At 37.2% G+C, this 15597-nt stretch overlaps 1 protein-coding gene across 34 annotated transcripts in view; it reads left to right on the top strand.

The window, feature by feature from the left end:
• The window catches only part of SLMAP (sarcolemma associated protein), a 69779-nt gene that overhangs the window by 42964 nt on the left and 11218 nt on the right, over positions 1-15597 (top strand). For 29 of the 34 annotated variants that reach the window (XM_085516402.1, XM_085516385.1, XM_085516381.1 and 26 more), the window contains 5 exons: positions 3172-3228; positions 6369-6449; positions 6703-6762; positions 12356-12478; positions 13216-13290. In XM_085516402.1, the coding sequence (XP_085372528.1) occupies positions 3172-3228; positions 6369-6449; positions 6703-6762; positions 12356-12478; positions 13216-13290 (396 nt within the window). The remainder of the gene's footprint in view (positions 1-3171; positions 3229-6368; positions 6450-6702; positions 6763-12355; positions 12479-13215; positions 13291-15597) is intronic. The other 5 variants (XM_085516404.1, XM_015874900.3, XM_085516410.1 and 2 more) reach the window with 1 other exon arrangement.

The raw sequence follows: 15597 nt of genomic DNA, 5'->3' as shown, positions 1-15597 counted from the left end.
GCATTTTTAAAAAAATCTGTTTCTTTTTGTTATTCTATTTATATAAATTGGAGTAGGTATTTAACAGATTGAGTGTCTGTTCCCCACTTTCCACACCCACAGGTCATAAATCCTTTGGAAATCAGAGCTGTTCAGTAGAACTTATTTCCGGTGGTTTGAAATTAGTGCTGAGTACCAGGTTTCCTTTAATTGGTCTTCAAAACTGGCTTCCTTGAAAGACTAATGTGATATAAAAACTCAAATACATTGAGAGGGAGCATGTACTTCAATAATCCCATAATGTCCAGGTATCTTGAAAATCCAATTACACACGGTAACAGGCAACTTAAATCTAAAAGGGATTTCTTAAATTTTAATGAGAGGAATTGGCTTAAAGATGAAATGCAATGATTAACCTCAAAGAAATTATTTCAATAAAAATATTTTAAATTATTATTCGTATCAGCAGGTCTTTGATTTTTAATCGGTAATTTCTGGCTGACATTAAAGATCAAAATCATTTCTCCCAGAAGTTATAGCTGGGATCCTCACCCTCTTTTAGTTTCTGGTGACCAAAAATGCATATCTTGATCCAGCAGAAATATGGATTTGTCTTTCAAATTCAAATGATCAGGGTTATGAAGATTGTTTTTTGTGTGTGAAACAGTAATATGGAGAGATGCAGATATGTGGGGAAAAAAAGGGCATAAACGTTGAAGTATGTTGACTTTAACTTCTGATTCTGAATTTCTGATTGCCACCTGGATCCTGCTGTCTTTAGTGAGTTGGGAGGTCACAATACAGAACAGCAGTATAAGATACTATTTAGTTTAATGATGTCAACATTAAGTTTTCTATTTATTACCTAAGTGTTCTTAATCGTGCTGGAATAAAATATTCCCTGCTGACTTTGAACCACACTAATGCTTTATTTTTAAAACATGTAGAATATTTACTCTCTCTTTAAACTGTGAGAGGCGCGGGCAACCAAGTGGAAAATGCTTTCTGTACCACCCTTGGGTCACTCTGCACAAGGAGTCTTCAGTGTTATTACTGAACTAATGTTGGGAAGGTAACTTTCATACAAACGCTGAAGTTAAAGCTGTCTTGGTTGACATCAGAAAACATTCAAACACAGTGGAAAAATAAAATAACTGTTTTAAATCTGCAGATTTTTTTCCTTAGTGATAGAAATGGATGATTATTGAAAATGTAAGGAACTGCTGCCAAAGTTCAGAGAGTTTGGGAAAGCAGTGGGCTCAAGGAGAGTGATTTATTTGTTCTGTGTTACAGTTATTCTCATTTTAACAGAACAATGCAAAGACTTTGGGATCTGTCAGTTCACAAAGGCAAATTTTCTTCTGTAAACTGGTTATAGAAGCATATCTTAAGCTAACCACACAGCATACAGATGGTCAGCCCTTGAGATCAAGAAATTGATAGCTACTTTGAGTGCAGTGTTTTTACATTCTGTTTATTTTTTAAAACATAAAGGCAGAATTCCTCAGTATCTTCCTTGCTGTGTTCCTACTATGACCCCCCTCTTGCAGCCTCAGCTGAGTCCTGGAAAAGCCACACGCAGCTTTTCTTTAGATTTATTTTTTTTAGGGCTCATGTAACCTTTGGGTCCCTCTTCACTTGTGGCTGCAGAAGCTCCATGGCTGCTGTTGTATCCCCAGACTCAGGGACTCTCAGCTCTGATAAACACAATCTAGATGACAAGTGATCTCCTGCAGCCTGCTGAGATCTGAATTCAGTCCTGAAAACATGGAGCACAGTGTTCGTGAAATCTTGTAAAAATGCAGGACAGTATTTGCTGCCAAGAATAGATGGATAGTCTGTCTCTTATAGGCTGATTTGTCTGCTTGAGGGGACCAGAATGGGATGGGACAAGTTTCCAGCCATGCAAACAATTGTTTAGAGCTCAGGTTTTTGTGCCTCAGAGCTTGTCCTTTTCCATCCATGGCTGAAAAAGCTGTCTCCGGTCAGCTCTTGGCCTCCAGCTGTCCTTAGCTTGTTATGGGCACAGCAGTGTGCTGTCTGAGTGACACAGAGACTTCTGAATCTTCAGAGCTCCTTGAAGCTCAAATGCTGACTGAGCTCACTATATTTAACTTTAAAAATTTGGGAAGGATTTGTTGCCCTTCAGCTCGTTCAGTCTGACCTCCTGTGCACGCTGTTCATCCTGTCTTCTCTGAGTCTTGGTTACCTGCTATGAGGGCTCAGCTCGGCTCTGCTGGGCTGTCATGGATCCAACAGCTGCAGGTCCAGCCTTCCACTGGTTGTTAGTAGCCCTTGGAAATGCTTTTAGTTGTCTAAAGCAGAACATCTACCGCACTGTAATTGATCTGTGAGATACATTCAGTCACTTTGCATGTTGACATCACCTCACTGATTGTGAAGAAATTTGAAATAATGAAATCTTGTAACAAGAAAGAAGTTAATTGCTGGTTCAGTAGTCTTTCCTTTTGGTGTCTTTGATAAGTCCAAACCTGTTCTTCACATGGTCATACTGTTTGCCTTCATGTGCTCACTGAAGTAATAAGATGTTAACAGCCTAGTCTCAGGTGTCTTAGATGTGTTCAACCACCTGACATAAGTGAATAGACTTCCCTGCCAGTGCTATGCCAACTCACATTTGAGGACTTGGTGCCGTGTGTGCACAGCCTTTTGGAAATTTGTTCAGTGCTTGGAAGGTTTTAAACTAAGAAAGGCCATTCCTGGGTACATCATGGGCGGTGATGAAGCAAGTGTGATGTGGAGGTGGCTTCTCAGTTGCCCTCACTATGGTGTATGATTTCTGCTGTATTTGGTGGGTGTTCACTTCAAGCAAACAGCTCTCAGAATTCTTATTTTTGAAAATTTCAAAGTGGTGATATTTCCTATTTTTTGCTCTCAGATTGGGGGAAAAAACATTCATTTTAAAAACCAGTTGTAACTTTTCATTAGTGAACTGGAACGTTAGGTTAATAAATTGCAGAGGGCATAATTATGTTCTTAATCACAATGTTTCACTAGGTTTGAGTACTTTGTTTTATTATTCCATGCCAGAATTAAGTTGTTGTTCAAGCCTGAGTAGAAAGTAATACTATCAGCTTTTAATTTGGTCATGGAATGTGGTCTGCGTAGATGTGTGCAGGGAAAAGCTTGCTTAATTTGAGCCTGGAAAGTAACACTTATTTTGTTTGGCAGACAAGATCATAGATGAAGGACATCTAACCAAAGTGGAAGAAACAAAGCTTTTGAAAGGTTAGATTTATGGATTATTTAAGTGTTTTGAAGCATGGTTCTTAATGTGACCTTAATGCATGTTCTCTCTTAAACTGGCTGTTTGTTTTGTTGAATATTCATGTTAGAAAAACAATCAATGAAAGGGGGAGGTATGTTGTATACTGACCTGTTGTAGAGTAAAAAGATTTAAAGAAAACAACTGTCAAGGATTGATTGCATGAAATTCTTAACTCAGTTCTTACTGGAATGTATTTTTTTTTCTAATTGAAAGTACAGTATATACATATCCTGCAAATTGATTAAAATTTCTTGTGCCGGCATAAATCCAAACTTGCTTTAGTTGCAGGAGGAAAGATATATAATGTTTATTCCTACTTAAGATGTAAATGAAATTGTACTTCATAATTATTTCAGGGCAGTGACTAACCTCCTAAGCTTGCCTATCAAAAGCAAAATAAAAGCATGCATCTCCAACTACTTTTCCTCTTTAGTATAGTGAAGTACAAAGATATAGTTTGACAAGATTTACCTTGCCAGGGATGGTTATCTTGCAGTGTCAAAGTTGCAAAAAAAAAGAAAGTTTTGAAGTATGTAGGTCAGTATTTCCTGTATCTAATAATGCAGGTTGGGCTTGCAGGCTGACTCCACTTCTGTAGCTTTTTATTAATGTCTAGACATACTAACTCATTTCTTTGTCCTTCTGCAAAGTGTTACTGCACTGAATAAATGTCAGCTTGGCTAAAGTCCTGGTGGTTTAGAGACCTTTCTCCTCTATGAAACTGCACCGTTAGTTTTGTTTCTGTAGGTGTGTAAGCTATAGACAACGTGCCATATTTGGCAAAAGAATGCATACAATAACTGTAACTTAACGCTTGCATGCCAGTTAACTTGCAGTACAACGAGCTATTTTTAGTGTTTGCTAATGTATTTGAACTCTTCAAGCACGTATGATGTCAACACGTTTTAATATACTTCATGATTTTGGCTATATTTATTCAGCTTAGTTTTATTATGGGAAATAGAAACAACTGCTGTGAAATAATTTAGTACAGGAATCAGTTTTGTGCTTTAGACTGGTTCCAGCATAGGAAGCAGGGTTCTAAACCATCTGTCTTTTCTATGTCTGCCATTTCCGACACTTATATTTGCACGTCTTTCCTCTGGTGCCTGGTCTTGGTGCCCGGATCAGGGGTGAGGGATAGCAGGGGGAGGGGAGGCATTGTACCTGAGAGCAAGTGGGAGGGGAGCAGGGGAGGGAGGAGAGGGGGAGAGAGAATTAATGTAGAGATTGTAGGTCACGCTGCTCCACTTAGCACAGAACAAGGAAGCTGTGTCTATGTATGACCTGATATGGTAAGGTTGGTTGGATGCAGATACTGCTCAGCTTCACAGTCCTGGACTGGCTACTAAGACAAACGGCATGGGTGAGGCTTTCAGGATATACTTCTCTTTATACCTAACGTTTAATTTTATTTTTTTTAAGGTTTTTTGGAAGTCTTGTGGGTTTAATTCTGTTTGATACATGTAAAATGCTCTGTATTGTGATGTCTTCAGAACTTGTTTTTGGGGAATAACACTTGTAAACTGGGGAAGTACTGTTTTCACTTAGCTAATAACCACCCCAGCCATCAAATTCCTTAACTACCTCAGTCACTGTGAGCTTTGAAGTCAGATGAAGACAGATGATTTATGTTTGGGAAAGCTGCCAGGCCCGAACCCCTAATGCACTGTGTCAGGGTGCTTTCCCCTTCTCCATCACCACTGATTTCAGTCCTATTAAAATAGGAAGAGCCTTGCTCTGGATCGGCTACTTTGCTTGTACTTGACATCTTCTGTTCTGTTTAAAAGTTTGTGTTCTGGCACAAAGAAAGAAGACTCTTCACGTTAGATAACAAAAATGCTTTCTTTCTGTTTACCTGTCGTCTTGCTCGCTTCCCAGTGTTGCATGTTTTCTTTTTTCGCTTCTTGTTTAGGGGGCATTCAGTTCCTTTTTAGTCTCTTCTCATAAGCAAAAGCAATGCCCCCAGTCTTCCTCATGATTCCTGTGTTGTTGTGTTTATTGCTTGCTGTCAGTGGTTTTTAACACTGTTCTTATAAAGCACCTTATTGTTTATTATTGTGCATCTTCCCTTCCTGGTCCTCCTCTGGCACTTTTTTGTTTGCATCTACAGTATGTATCTGTATGTGAAGAAATTGTGTTCTCTGTGCTTTTTCCACATACACAGACATCTCTCCTACCATATATAATGTCATAACGATGCCCTTAGTGTGTGTGCATGTCACTCTCTTTAACTGGAACTTGATACTCAGAAAGAACATCTGTTAATCTGAGACAGCAATGCTGTCAGCCCAACGATGGGTGCATATAGTCAGCCAAGAAAGACTTTCCTCTCTTCAGCTTCACTTGCATGTTGGTGACTTTGTAGTTGCTGAACTGTCTTAATGGGAGTCACCTCACCTTCTGAAAATTGAGAAGTGGTGAGAAGGCTGCATGGCCTGATTAAGCTGCATGTGGTGATGTGGTGGGGGTTGTATGTGACCAGTTATGTTGTGAAGGTTTGGGTTTGTTTGGGTGTTGGTTTTTTTTTTGGTGGAAAAAGCATAGCAACTGCCTTCTGAAAATACAATCTGAACTGACAGTTCTTTCTATAGACCAGTTAGTGTATTCTTTATTGATTCAGGCCACACTTTTTTTTGTTACAGTACAGTATATACAAGTCTCGCTGCTATTATTTTTTTGTTCAAAATACTGAAACACAGTTTTATTCATCACAGCAGTTTATTTCTGACTCATAACAGTCTCTGCATTGTTCTGTATCTCTTTTCGTATTTGTTCCCTGATTGGATAAAACAATCAGCTTTTGCAAAGAGTTCCAACTGGCAAGAATGCAGCTTTAAACAAAAGTTCAAGCTGCGCATGAGACAGTTGCATCCCCGATTAGATGCTCAGCTAGATTAATGAGTTCAGTAAAACGGACTCCATTTTACCCCAGATTTATGAAGAAATAAGCAAACATCAGGTTTTTAAGAGCTTTCTTCAGTTCTTCTTTCTAGTGACATTTAACAATCATAGATATATGTACATGCATATGTATATATAATACATAAATTAGGAACAAAGCATTTACACTGTACTTGATTCTCCCTGTCTCTTACAGAGAACCAAGCAAGAGTGAAAGAGTCAGATTTGTCAGACACTCTTAGTCCGAGCAAGGAAAAAAGCAGCGACGACACTACGGGTAAACACTGAACTGAAGCTTTGCAAAATCTTAGTTTGAATTGAATCACTTAATCATGAGCATTTTTTAAGAGTGGAGAAGGCTTGTATCATGTATTATGAGCCACATACATACAGACTACACATAAAGCAGTGTAGTCTGTTGTCTACCTTATAAAAAAAAAACTGCTGTAAAATAAGAAAAATATAAAAGCTTCTTTAAATATGAAACCTGTCAGCAATCTGCCTGTTCTTAAAATTATTTTTTTTTCTAGATGCCCAAATGGATGACCAAGATCTAAATGAACCTATTGCTAAGGTAGCACTTCTGAAAGGTAAGGAGAAATTTATTTTTGTACATTTATATACATAATCTACACATAAATATATAATCTTTATTTATATGTTAATGTTCCTGTTTTTGATTTTGTTTTTTTAATCAAAAGTATGTTATTACAGAGACTCATGAAGTATTTAGATCATGGTAGTAAGGAAGAACTGCACTTAAATATTACTAATGTTTCCTTTGGATGGTATACAAGTGTACTGCTGAGAGCTAGCATAGGAATAATGTGTGCTTAAAGCTAGTTAGCTCTACTTAGCAATGCTGTTTTATGAACTTATACGTTATCATTTCAAGTACTGTTGAGAAATAGTAGCTGATAACCACTGAGAGAAGAGCTTCCTCCATTACTGAGAAATGATTTTAAGCATTGCCAGGTTTTACCTCTGTGGTTTTCATCACTGTCAGAAATGCTCCGGCTAGTTTGCATGTGGTGGTATAAAAACTCTAAAATCATTTTTATTGTTAATGCTGTGAAGACTTGAATTCCCCATTTAAACTGTATTTAGACTGAGTGTCAAACCTTGGTATGGTCTTCATACTTCTAAAATTATATGATGTACTGTTCTTTGTACTAAAGATGTTTGTACTGTAGATTTAATTAGCAAGCTATTTACATGTTCAAGATCTGAAGATTGTGGGGTGGTGTTACATTTACATTGTACTGAAAGTTAGCTTTGCTTTTTGTACAGTTATATGTTTGATAATATCTGTAAGGTGATGCTTACATTGGTATCATGAGTAAAAAGAAAGTGACAGCTCCTCATAGTTTAGAAAGACAGGAAACCATAATTCAATTTAGGAGAACTGTAAAAGACCTTTTTCCTCTATTTGCTTACACTTCCCTATTTTCTGATAGGAAGGACTTCAAAGTATATGGTACATACATTTTGTTGTTGTTGTTGTTCCAGACAAAAAACCAAAAATTAAGTATGATATTTTCCACTGAGTTTCAGTTCAACATAGCTTAAAATAATTCAAGTGCTCAAGACAGTGACCACTTTCCATTTAGATTTTATGTTAATGTCTGTATGAATAGCAATGAATAATAATGTATATAACCTTCCTGGAAAGTGTATTTATAAAACAGAAGCAGTTAGCTGAATATCTTAAACAAATACTCTGGGGAAGAGGACAACAACAAAAGAAAACACATCAGTGGATCCATAGATTTAATGATACTTCTGCCCTTCTGGATTGTAAGAACATATATCTATTTAAATATATAGAGCGGTCCAGGCAATCCAAAAGGTTGAATGCCTGTGGTCTAGGGTAGGGGAAGAGGAAGAGCGACTGAACTCTTAAAAGACCAAAGTAAAGTTTTCTATAACATGGAAACATTCTTTTGTTCATGTGGATGTTTGGCATTGTTTCATTTGTCTTCATCCAGTTGAAAAATGTTTATTTGCTATTGAGTTACATGTTATAATTAACTAGGATAACTCTTCTTCTCCTGAGGCTATTTATGGACATTCCAGTTTTGTTCTCATGAAAACATTTTAAAATATCTGTACAATGAATCATATGCCTGTGTAATTTTTATGAAGAGTCCTTAAGCTCAAGGTTTTCTTTGCAGTTTTGTCAGAGCTACTTCATATGCCTCATTTTGCCCTAAAAAGGATCTTATTTGCCACAGAAAGACTTTCAAGTGGGTTTGTTATGCATTCATATAATTAAGGAAGAGTGAGAACATTTCGGATCTGGCAGCTGTTTGGAATGCGGAAATGGCTGCTGCAGAAGGCAGTGCTTCTTTTTGTTTAACTGCTGGAATGTAGAACACAAATACATGGAACAAGAAAATGATGAGATGTTAAATTGCTTTAGTTTCCTCCAAGTGTATTTTCCATCAATAAATTCTGAGTGCATTCAGGATTTGTTTCAACTTCATATGAGGCAGAATCTGGCAAAGATGAGAAGGGGAAAAAACTTGCACAGATTAGCAGAGCTGCTTTATTTTTCTTCAGGAGGTAAACATCTCTATGGGCCATTTATAAGAGTGCCCTGGACGTTTCTATATAGGCTGCCTGCGACTACTTATTACAAAGAAAATTTGCAAAGCTGAAAACAAGAATATGTTGAACAGATGGTTAGAAGCAATAAATGCCATTGGAAGTTCAATGATCTTGTCAACTTCCGCTTTTGTTAGTAACTCCAACACTGATGCACGGGATCTTATTAAAAAATGTTTACTGAGTAGTTTAGTTCCCCAAATAGTGTTAGTTTACTTAATAAATATTGAGAATCAGCAGTGTTCTTACTCAGAAAGTTTGGTAACCATTTTTTAATTGTTGCAGTAATAGCCAAGTGTATATTTCACGTGTATGACAAACACATTTATATGGCCAAAAGTCTGATTTAGTACTTCATCTAGCAGCTCCCAGCTCCTTGAGGGTCCTTGTGGTCCCTTCCAACCTAAGCCATTCTGTGTATGACAAGTTTTCTGTGAATCTTGCAGAGCTGAAGATAACTTGGGTTGTTAATTGTCTTATCTGAATCACATGAATGCTCTGAAGATACTTATCTAAGTAACCTCAGAAATCGTGTCTGACTCTGAAAGGGAGAGAATAGCAGCCTATTCAGGTAGTTGCTACCACTGGCCAGGCATGTGGTTAAGACATGAATCAGTGTCACAGCCTGTGCGTGCTTCTATGGTCTCTCCTATCAAAACAAAAATATAAGGACAAACACGTAAACAGTGCTTAGTTAATATATTTGTGCTTTTAAATGTTGATTTAATCTCAGTTTTGTTGGTCTTTTAAAACTAAAACTATCGGTTCTGAGGTTGCAAAATCAAAGTTTATGTTAGATGGAAAAAATACCTCTGCACGCAATCATAGTCTTTAATGATCTGGAAATAGTTGCTTTTCCTCAAAACTGACCTGTGGGTTGGACTTCTTTTTGAGAGCCAGAATGAGGGAGAAGGAGCTTTAAAGTACTTTGGGAATGGTTTGTTACAGAACACATTAACTATTCTTTTTTATTTTTAATCTACCAGTAGAGGAGAACTTAAAGAATAACAGTCTGATATTAAGGAAAGCATGACTGGGTTGGGATAGGTGTGGAAAAAGTGGGGTGATGAATCTATTACACGATAGCAAAAAATCTGGTCAGAGATGAAAACTTTCTGTAAGGATGGGTGCTTTTTGTTGGTGTTTTTTGTTTGTTCATTTGGTGGAGTTTGGGGGTTTTTTTTATTACCTTAATAGTAAAACTCTGCTTAGATTTCTGAGAACAGTCACTCCAGGAATGAGTACGTGATGGATTACTTCTAAACCCAATAGTACTTCTACTGGTTATGAATATATCAATAACATCAAGATACCATTTTTCAAATCTCAGCATTAGTACTGAAGGGATGTCCGCTCTGTACTAGGAGCCATGGAAGATTTGTCATTTGTGTGAGACTGAAAACCTGTTTTTCTTCCATAGTTGTGATTATATTTATTGGCTTTTGGTTTAGAAGCTTATCAGGTGTATGGAATCTACCCTATTGCATTTGAGTAGGAAAGAGTTTTTACCTTGACACATTGTCACTCTGCTGAACTGATTGTGCTGTCCCATAAACTGAATTCCTCATCTCCTTTAAAGCCATCTCATCTTTCATGTCGTGTCCTTTCACTGATTTGAAAATGCTGTCCACTGGGACGTTCATTTAGTGAGTCTATTGTTTGACTTGGGACACTGCTTCTTTATGAGGCGTGATTTGAGCATAATTTGTCAGCTCCCTCATCCGTTTCTTCTGAGCAGTCTCATTAAGGACTGGAAGTCTAATTGCCACAAATCTTTATCCATGAGAAGCTGGGAACAAAACATCTCCAGTAAAGAGAAATCTGGACTAGAAATTTTAATAAGTGTATAAAAGGAAGTATTTGGATGAAATATTGGGTCCTCTTTGTTCTTTCTGCTCTCATAATTTTGTTCTGAAAAAGCCTAGAAGTGCACGTGTATCCGTGTCTCTGCCCCTTGATCCCACCAATTCATTACTGCGAGGATGGGAAAGAAACAGGCTCTTTTCTTAGAGGAACACAGTATGAGAACTTCAGAATAATTTACCTTTTGGGTTTCTGTTCTCTGCAGTCTGACTCCATCTTAAATCTGTAGCGATGGATGTTTATCAACCATAGGGCTGTGCAATGTGTATACCTTCCTATCTGGAACGAGAGGCTATGGGCACAAGCTGGGACATGAGAAGTTCTGTCTGAACTTAAGGACACCTTTACTTTGAGGGTGAAAGAGCACTGGAACCAGCTGCCCAGAGAGGTTATGGAGACTTTCTTTGGAGATATTCAGGGCCTGTCTGGAAGCCTACCTGTGTGACCTGCTGTAGGGAACATGCTTTAGCAGGAAGTTGGACTCGACAATTTCCCGAGGTCCCTTCAAACAGCTGTGATTGTTAGTTGTGATATAAAGGTTTATACCTCTGTCTGTGTAGTCTGTTATACTTATGAAAGATCTTTCTGCACAAGGTGCTGCTTAGGGAGGATTTAGTGCAGAAGTGTTTCTTGCTTTCTGTTCCTGATATTACAGATAACTGCAGGCTGGGGCGTTGTCTTCCTCTTTATGTTTCTGCATCCAACTCCTAATATGCACCCATTAGATGACAAATACATATTTTTTCTTCCTCTATATGATTTAAATTATCTAAAAACTTCAGCTTTAGAGGTATTTGATTTCCATGACTGTGTGTCATTTCCTGTAATCAATGCCAGGAGGTATTTTGCATGCATTTTTAATTAATACAAAGCTTGCAGGGAAGAACATGCGTTTTGATTATTTAGTTTCACATGATTGGATATTTAGATAGCTGATCACATTAAATATGTGCCTAATATTAAGTCCAGTAAAATATGAAAAGGCAAAATCTGGCCCTTAAAGGTCATGAAGAAAATAAACGGGTCTTCATTGAATAACAGAATCACTAAGGTAGAAGACCCATATGGTCACCAAGTCCAACCATCATCTCAACCCACAAGTCCACACTAACCCATGTCACTAAGCAGCACATCTGCCCATCTCTGAAGTAACACAGATGGCAATGCCTCTGCCTACCTGAGCAGCCCATTCCAGTGCCTGACTGCGATTTGTGTTAAGTAACTCTTCCTGATACCCAGATCAATCCCCCCTGGCACAAGCTGAGGATCATAGAAGGAGATGTGGGGAGTGAGCAGGGTGGATTCAGGGGGTTGGGTGGCACAGAGTCCTTGCTCAAAGTGTGTGCTGGGGGAGGAGGTTACAGTCTCTTCCTTTTAAAAGTAGTTAATGCAGTCAATGATTGTCATGCTGATGTTTCTTCTTTTATGTCAATACAGGCAGCTTTACTAATCAATGCAATATTTTAAAAAACTCTTGAATTTGTGTATTCTTTTTGTTTTACTGCATGTTTTTATAAGTGGTATTTTTAAGTATGTGTATGTTTTCCTCCTTTTAAAATATATTAATATTTTTTCTAATATTTACCTAATGCAATTTTGAGTTTACTGAACTAACTCTGGATTATTTGAGTAGAAAATGACCAGACATCACATAAAAGTGCAAAATAAACGGATGTAGAAATGTGTGCTTTAAAGAAAATGTTCTTTTATCAGATGAACTGCAGGGTGCACAATCAGAGACTGAGGCTAAGCAAGAAATTCAGCAACTGCACAAGGAGCTGATTGAAGCCCAAGAGCTAGCTAGAACAAGTAAACAAAAATGCTTTGAACTTCAAGGTGAGACCCAGATCAACTTGGTTATGTAGGGTATCCTTTAAAACTGTATTTATCAGGTAGTCTTAGAAGGGTGTCTGGTTTTGTTGACAGTTAGATTTGGGTCCTAACATTCCCATGTCCTGCACAGAAAGTTTGTTTTGTTTTCTTTTAATGTATAATCAGTCAGATTGAACCCCTGACTTTTTCACTCAAGAATGACCAACTTCTTTTCATAGTATTGAATACACATGTGAGCTCCACATATTTCATCCTTATCAAATACATTCTAGAATTATCGATTCATCCATATTGCAGTCAGATAATGCATGTAGTTTAATGCATTCAGTGATCATCCTTTTAAATATGGAGCTTTATCTTTGTCATCAACAAAACCGTTTGTTTTTAACAAGAAGCAGTGTAGCCTAGTTTAATTGCATATTGTTCAGTGTTCTAAGAGATACTTACTGCTTTTTTTTCTCCCACCCCTATGCCAGTTGTTGTTTAGCACACGTAGTTTTTGGATCAGACAGTTGATTATATTAGTTTCAAATTAATTGCAATACTACATGATAATGGAATAATATCTCTAATTTGGTCTTTTTGTTAAACTACTTACACAGTTAACTAGCTTTAACTTACTGGAATAATCTGATTGTTTTTAATCTTCTCAGTTAAGAGGAAGCCATGTCTAAAACTAATTATGAAACTGAAATACTTTTTACTAACAAACTTTTGGTCACATTCGCTTTCATTCATAGCACTATTGGAAGAAGAGAGAAGAGCTTATAGAGTGCAAGTTGAAGAATCTAACAAGCAAATAAATGTTCTGCAAGGTAAGAAATAACTTTTTCCCTCCACTTTCTTAGGAATAATAAATATATAGCTTTAGCTGTTTTCATGTTATTATAAGGACAATTAAGGAAAATGTGAAAATAATATGTTTTAAATCTGATTTTATTTTATTTTTTTACAATATATTTTGAAATATTACCCGTCAATTTCTAGTTCTAGTTATAACTTAGAAAATGCAGAAGATGTTATCTGTAACATATTCCCTTCCTCCCTCTCTCTTCAGTCTTTGTCAGCTTTGAATGATCCAGGGATTCTTACTATGACTGTTTTACCCTCTCCCTAAACATTCAGAGGACTTATCCTTTCGTTCTTCTCAATCTCTTTACTTTATTGGTAGAATCCTCTTGAGTCATTTTTAATCCCTCCAAGTCTGCATTTAACCTTAGTATGCTGTGAAATTTCGGCCACGATCATGCTTCTTTCAGCCCAAAATAATTATAGCAGAATCAAGTCCAGTGATTTACGTAACTCTTATTCATGACACAAAAGCTATTATTTCCAAGCTACTGAAGCTCTGTATTGACAGAAAGAGTGGAACTAACCAAGTCTGTCTTGACATGGATTTGTTGAGTACCTCAGCTTCTCCTACATCCTTGCGTTGCCTGCTGTTTTAAAAGAATTGTGACAGCTCAAGCTCATTGGTCAACAGGCCATCTATCCTGCCTTTAAATCAGTAAGGGTTACACTAGGACTCTTCCTTAGAGCAAATATTAGTGTGAGTGCCAACTGTGAATTCAGATGTTGATTGTTAAATATGTAGAACCTTCATACCTCATTCGGCTTGAAAAGAATGATGGTTAGGAGACATGAACAAACAGATTTATTAACATCTATGGGTTTTTTTCCCTATTGGAAATAAAAATGGTTTGCTAAAGATATTTTAATGTATAGTAGCTTGTTGTGGGATGTGATACTTGATGTATACCAGGTACATTCACTGAGAAGCTTTTGTGATTGCATTGCTTTATAGGGATGTCAGCAAAACATATTTAGGTCTTCTGTTATTGCTCCTCTAAGGAAGAGGAGCTTACATCCCTTCCAAAGCCAGAGAAGTTATTGATTTTGAATTTCATCCTACTAATAATGAAAATCTTGCAAGGAAAGAATGCTGTCGCAGAAGTTAAAAATTACAGTCTGATGGGCAGCTGTGTGCAGAGCAAACAAATAGATAGTTATCTCTTTAAAAAAATGCTCTTAAAAAGAAAAAAAAAAGGCAGTAGAAGCTTGCCAGAGCCACGCTTAACTGCAGCATGGCTTCGGCTCTTGGATGCTTTCCAAGTAAGTCTTGCAAATGTTTTTTGCTCATCTCTCTCCATTGTAGTTTAAGGCGTTCTGATATTAGTCATGGGCTTGCTGCTTCCCAAACTCTCAGGGTGTGGCGTATCTCACAACTTGGGAAAGGTTGCCGTGATGTCATTGTTCTCTCTTGGCAGCCTGTCTGAACTGTACTGCAGGAAAAAACCTGGACAGCCTCATGCAGTAACATTTCTTCAAGTATTTTCATGGAATCAGTATTTTAGGTCAGCCGGTGCTACATGGCTTCTGTGTTTGTCATACAGAAGAGGGGGTGCCATAGAAACTACTGAAATCCTGTCTCTACATGAGAAGCTCTTTAGATGAGCAGATAGGTAAAGCAAGGAAGTTCTTGTATCTCAAGTAACTCACTATTACTTTAAAAAAAAAAAAAAAAGTGCAGCATTCAGTTGAGATGAGGTAATGGTTTACATAATTAAGAGGCGTAATGGAAGCTTTATTTCTAATCACCCTTCCAACTTACACCCAATGTTTCAGAGGCCGTTCCAGTATTCTTCCCGTGTAAGGTACTTTTACAACTCATCAAACTCTGGAAACACAGTTGTATATTTTTGTGTGTTCATTCATTCATACCATGCTTGTTTTCATGTCCAAGAATTTCAAGGCAGAGCTGTTTGTAAATAAGACAGAAAGAAGAAAACGAAAGTTTAGTCAAAAAAAAAAAATAATTACTGAGGAGTAGGAACTTAGTTGAGCTTGATAAAGAAAATAATATAAAGAAGATATGGGTTGAAAAGTCACTCCTTTGCTTATTGATGGATCCTGTTATGTTAGCAAGTCTAAATTCTTGGTGTTTTAGAAACGTATTGTTTTCTAGCATAATGATTTGGGATGCTCAAAGCTTCTAATGTAACAATATGTGGCAAGGCAAAGATTAATGTTCTGCTCTATTGCTGTCAGATTGTTCTCATCTACTATTTTGATTACTTTTCTATTAGAATAATCATTTGGAAACAATTTCTGTACTAATTGGA

This window comes from Coturnix japonica, chromosome 15 (genome assembly GCF_054131305.1).
Source record: "Coturnix japonica strain WE chromosome 15, WE-NBRP24, whole genome shotgun sequence".
NCBI classification, from domain to species: domain Eukaryota; kingdom Metazoa; phylum Chordata; class Aves; order Galliformes; family Phasianidae; genus Coturnix; species Coturnix japonica.
The sequence above is the reverse complement of the archived record's forward strand: the minus strand, read 5'-3'. Positions and strand labels throughout refer to the sequence as shown.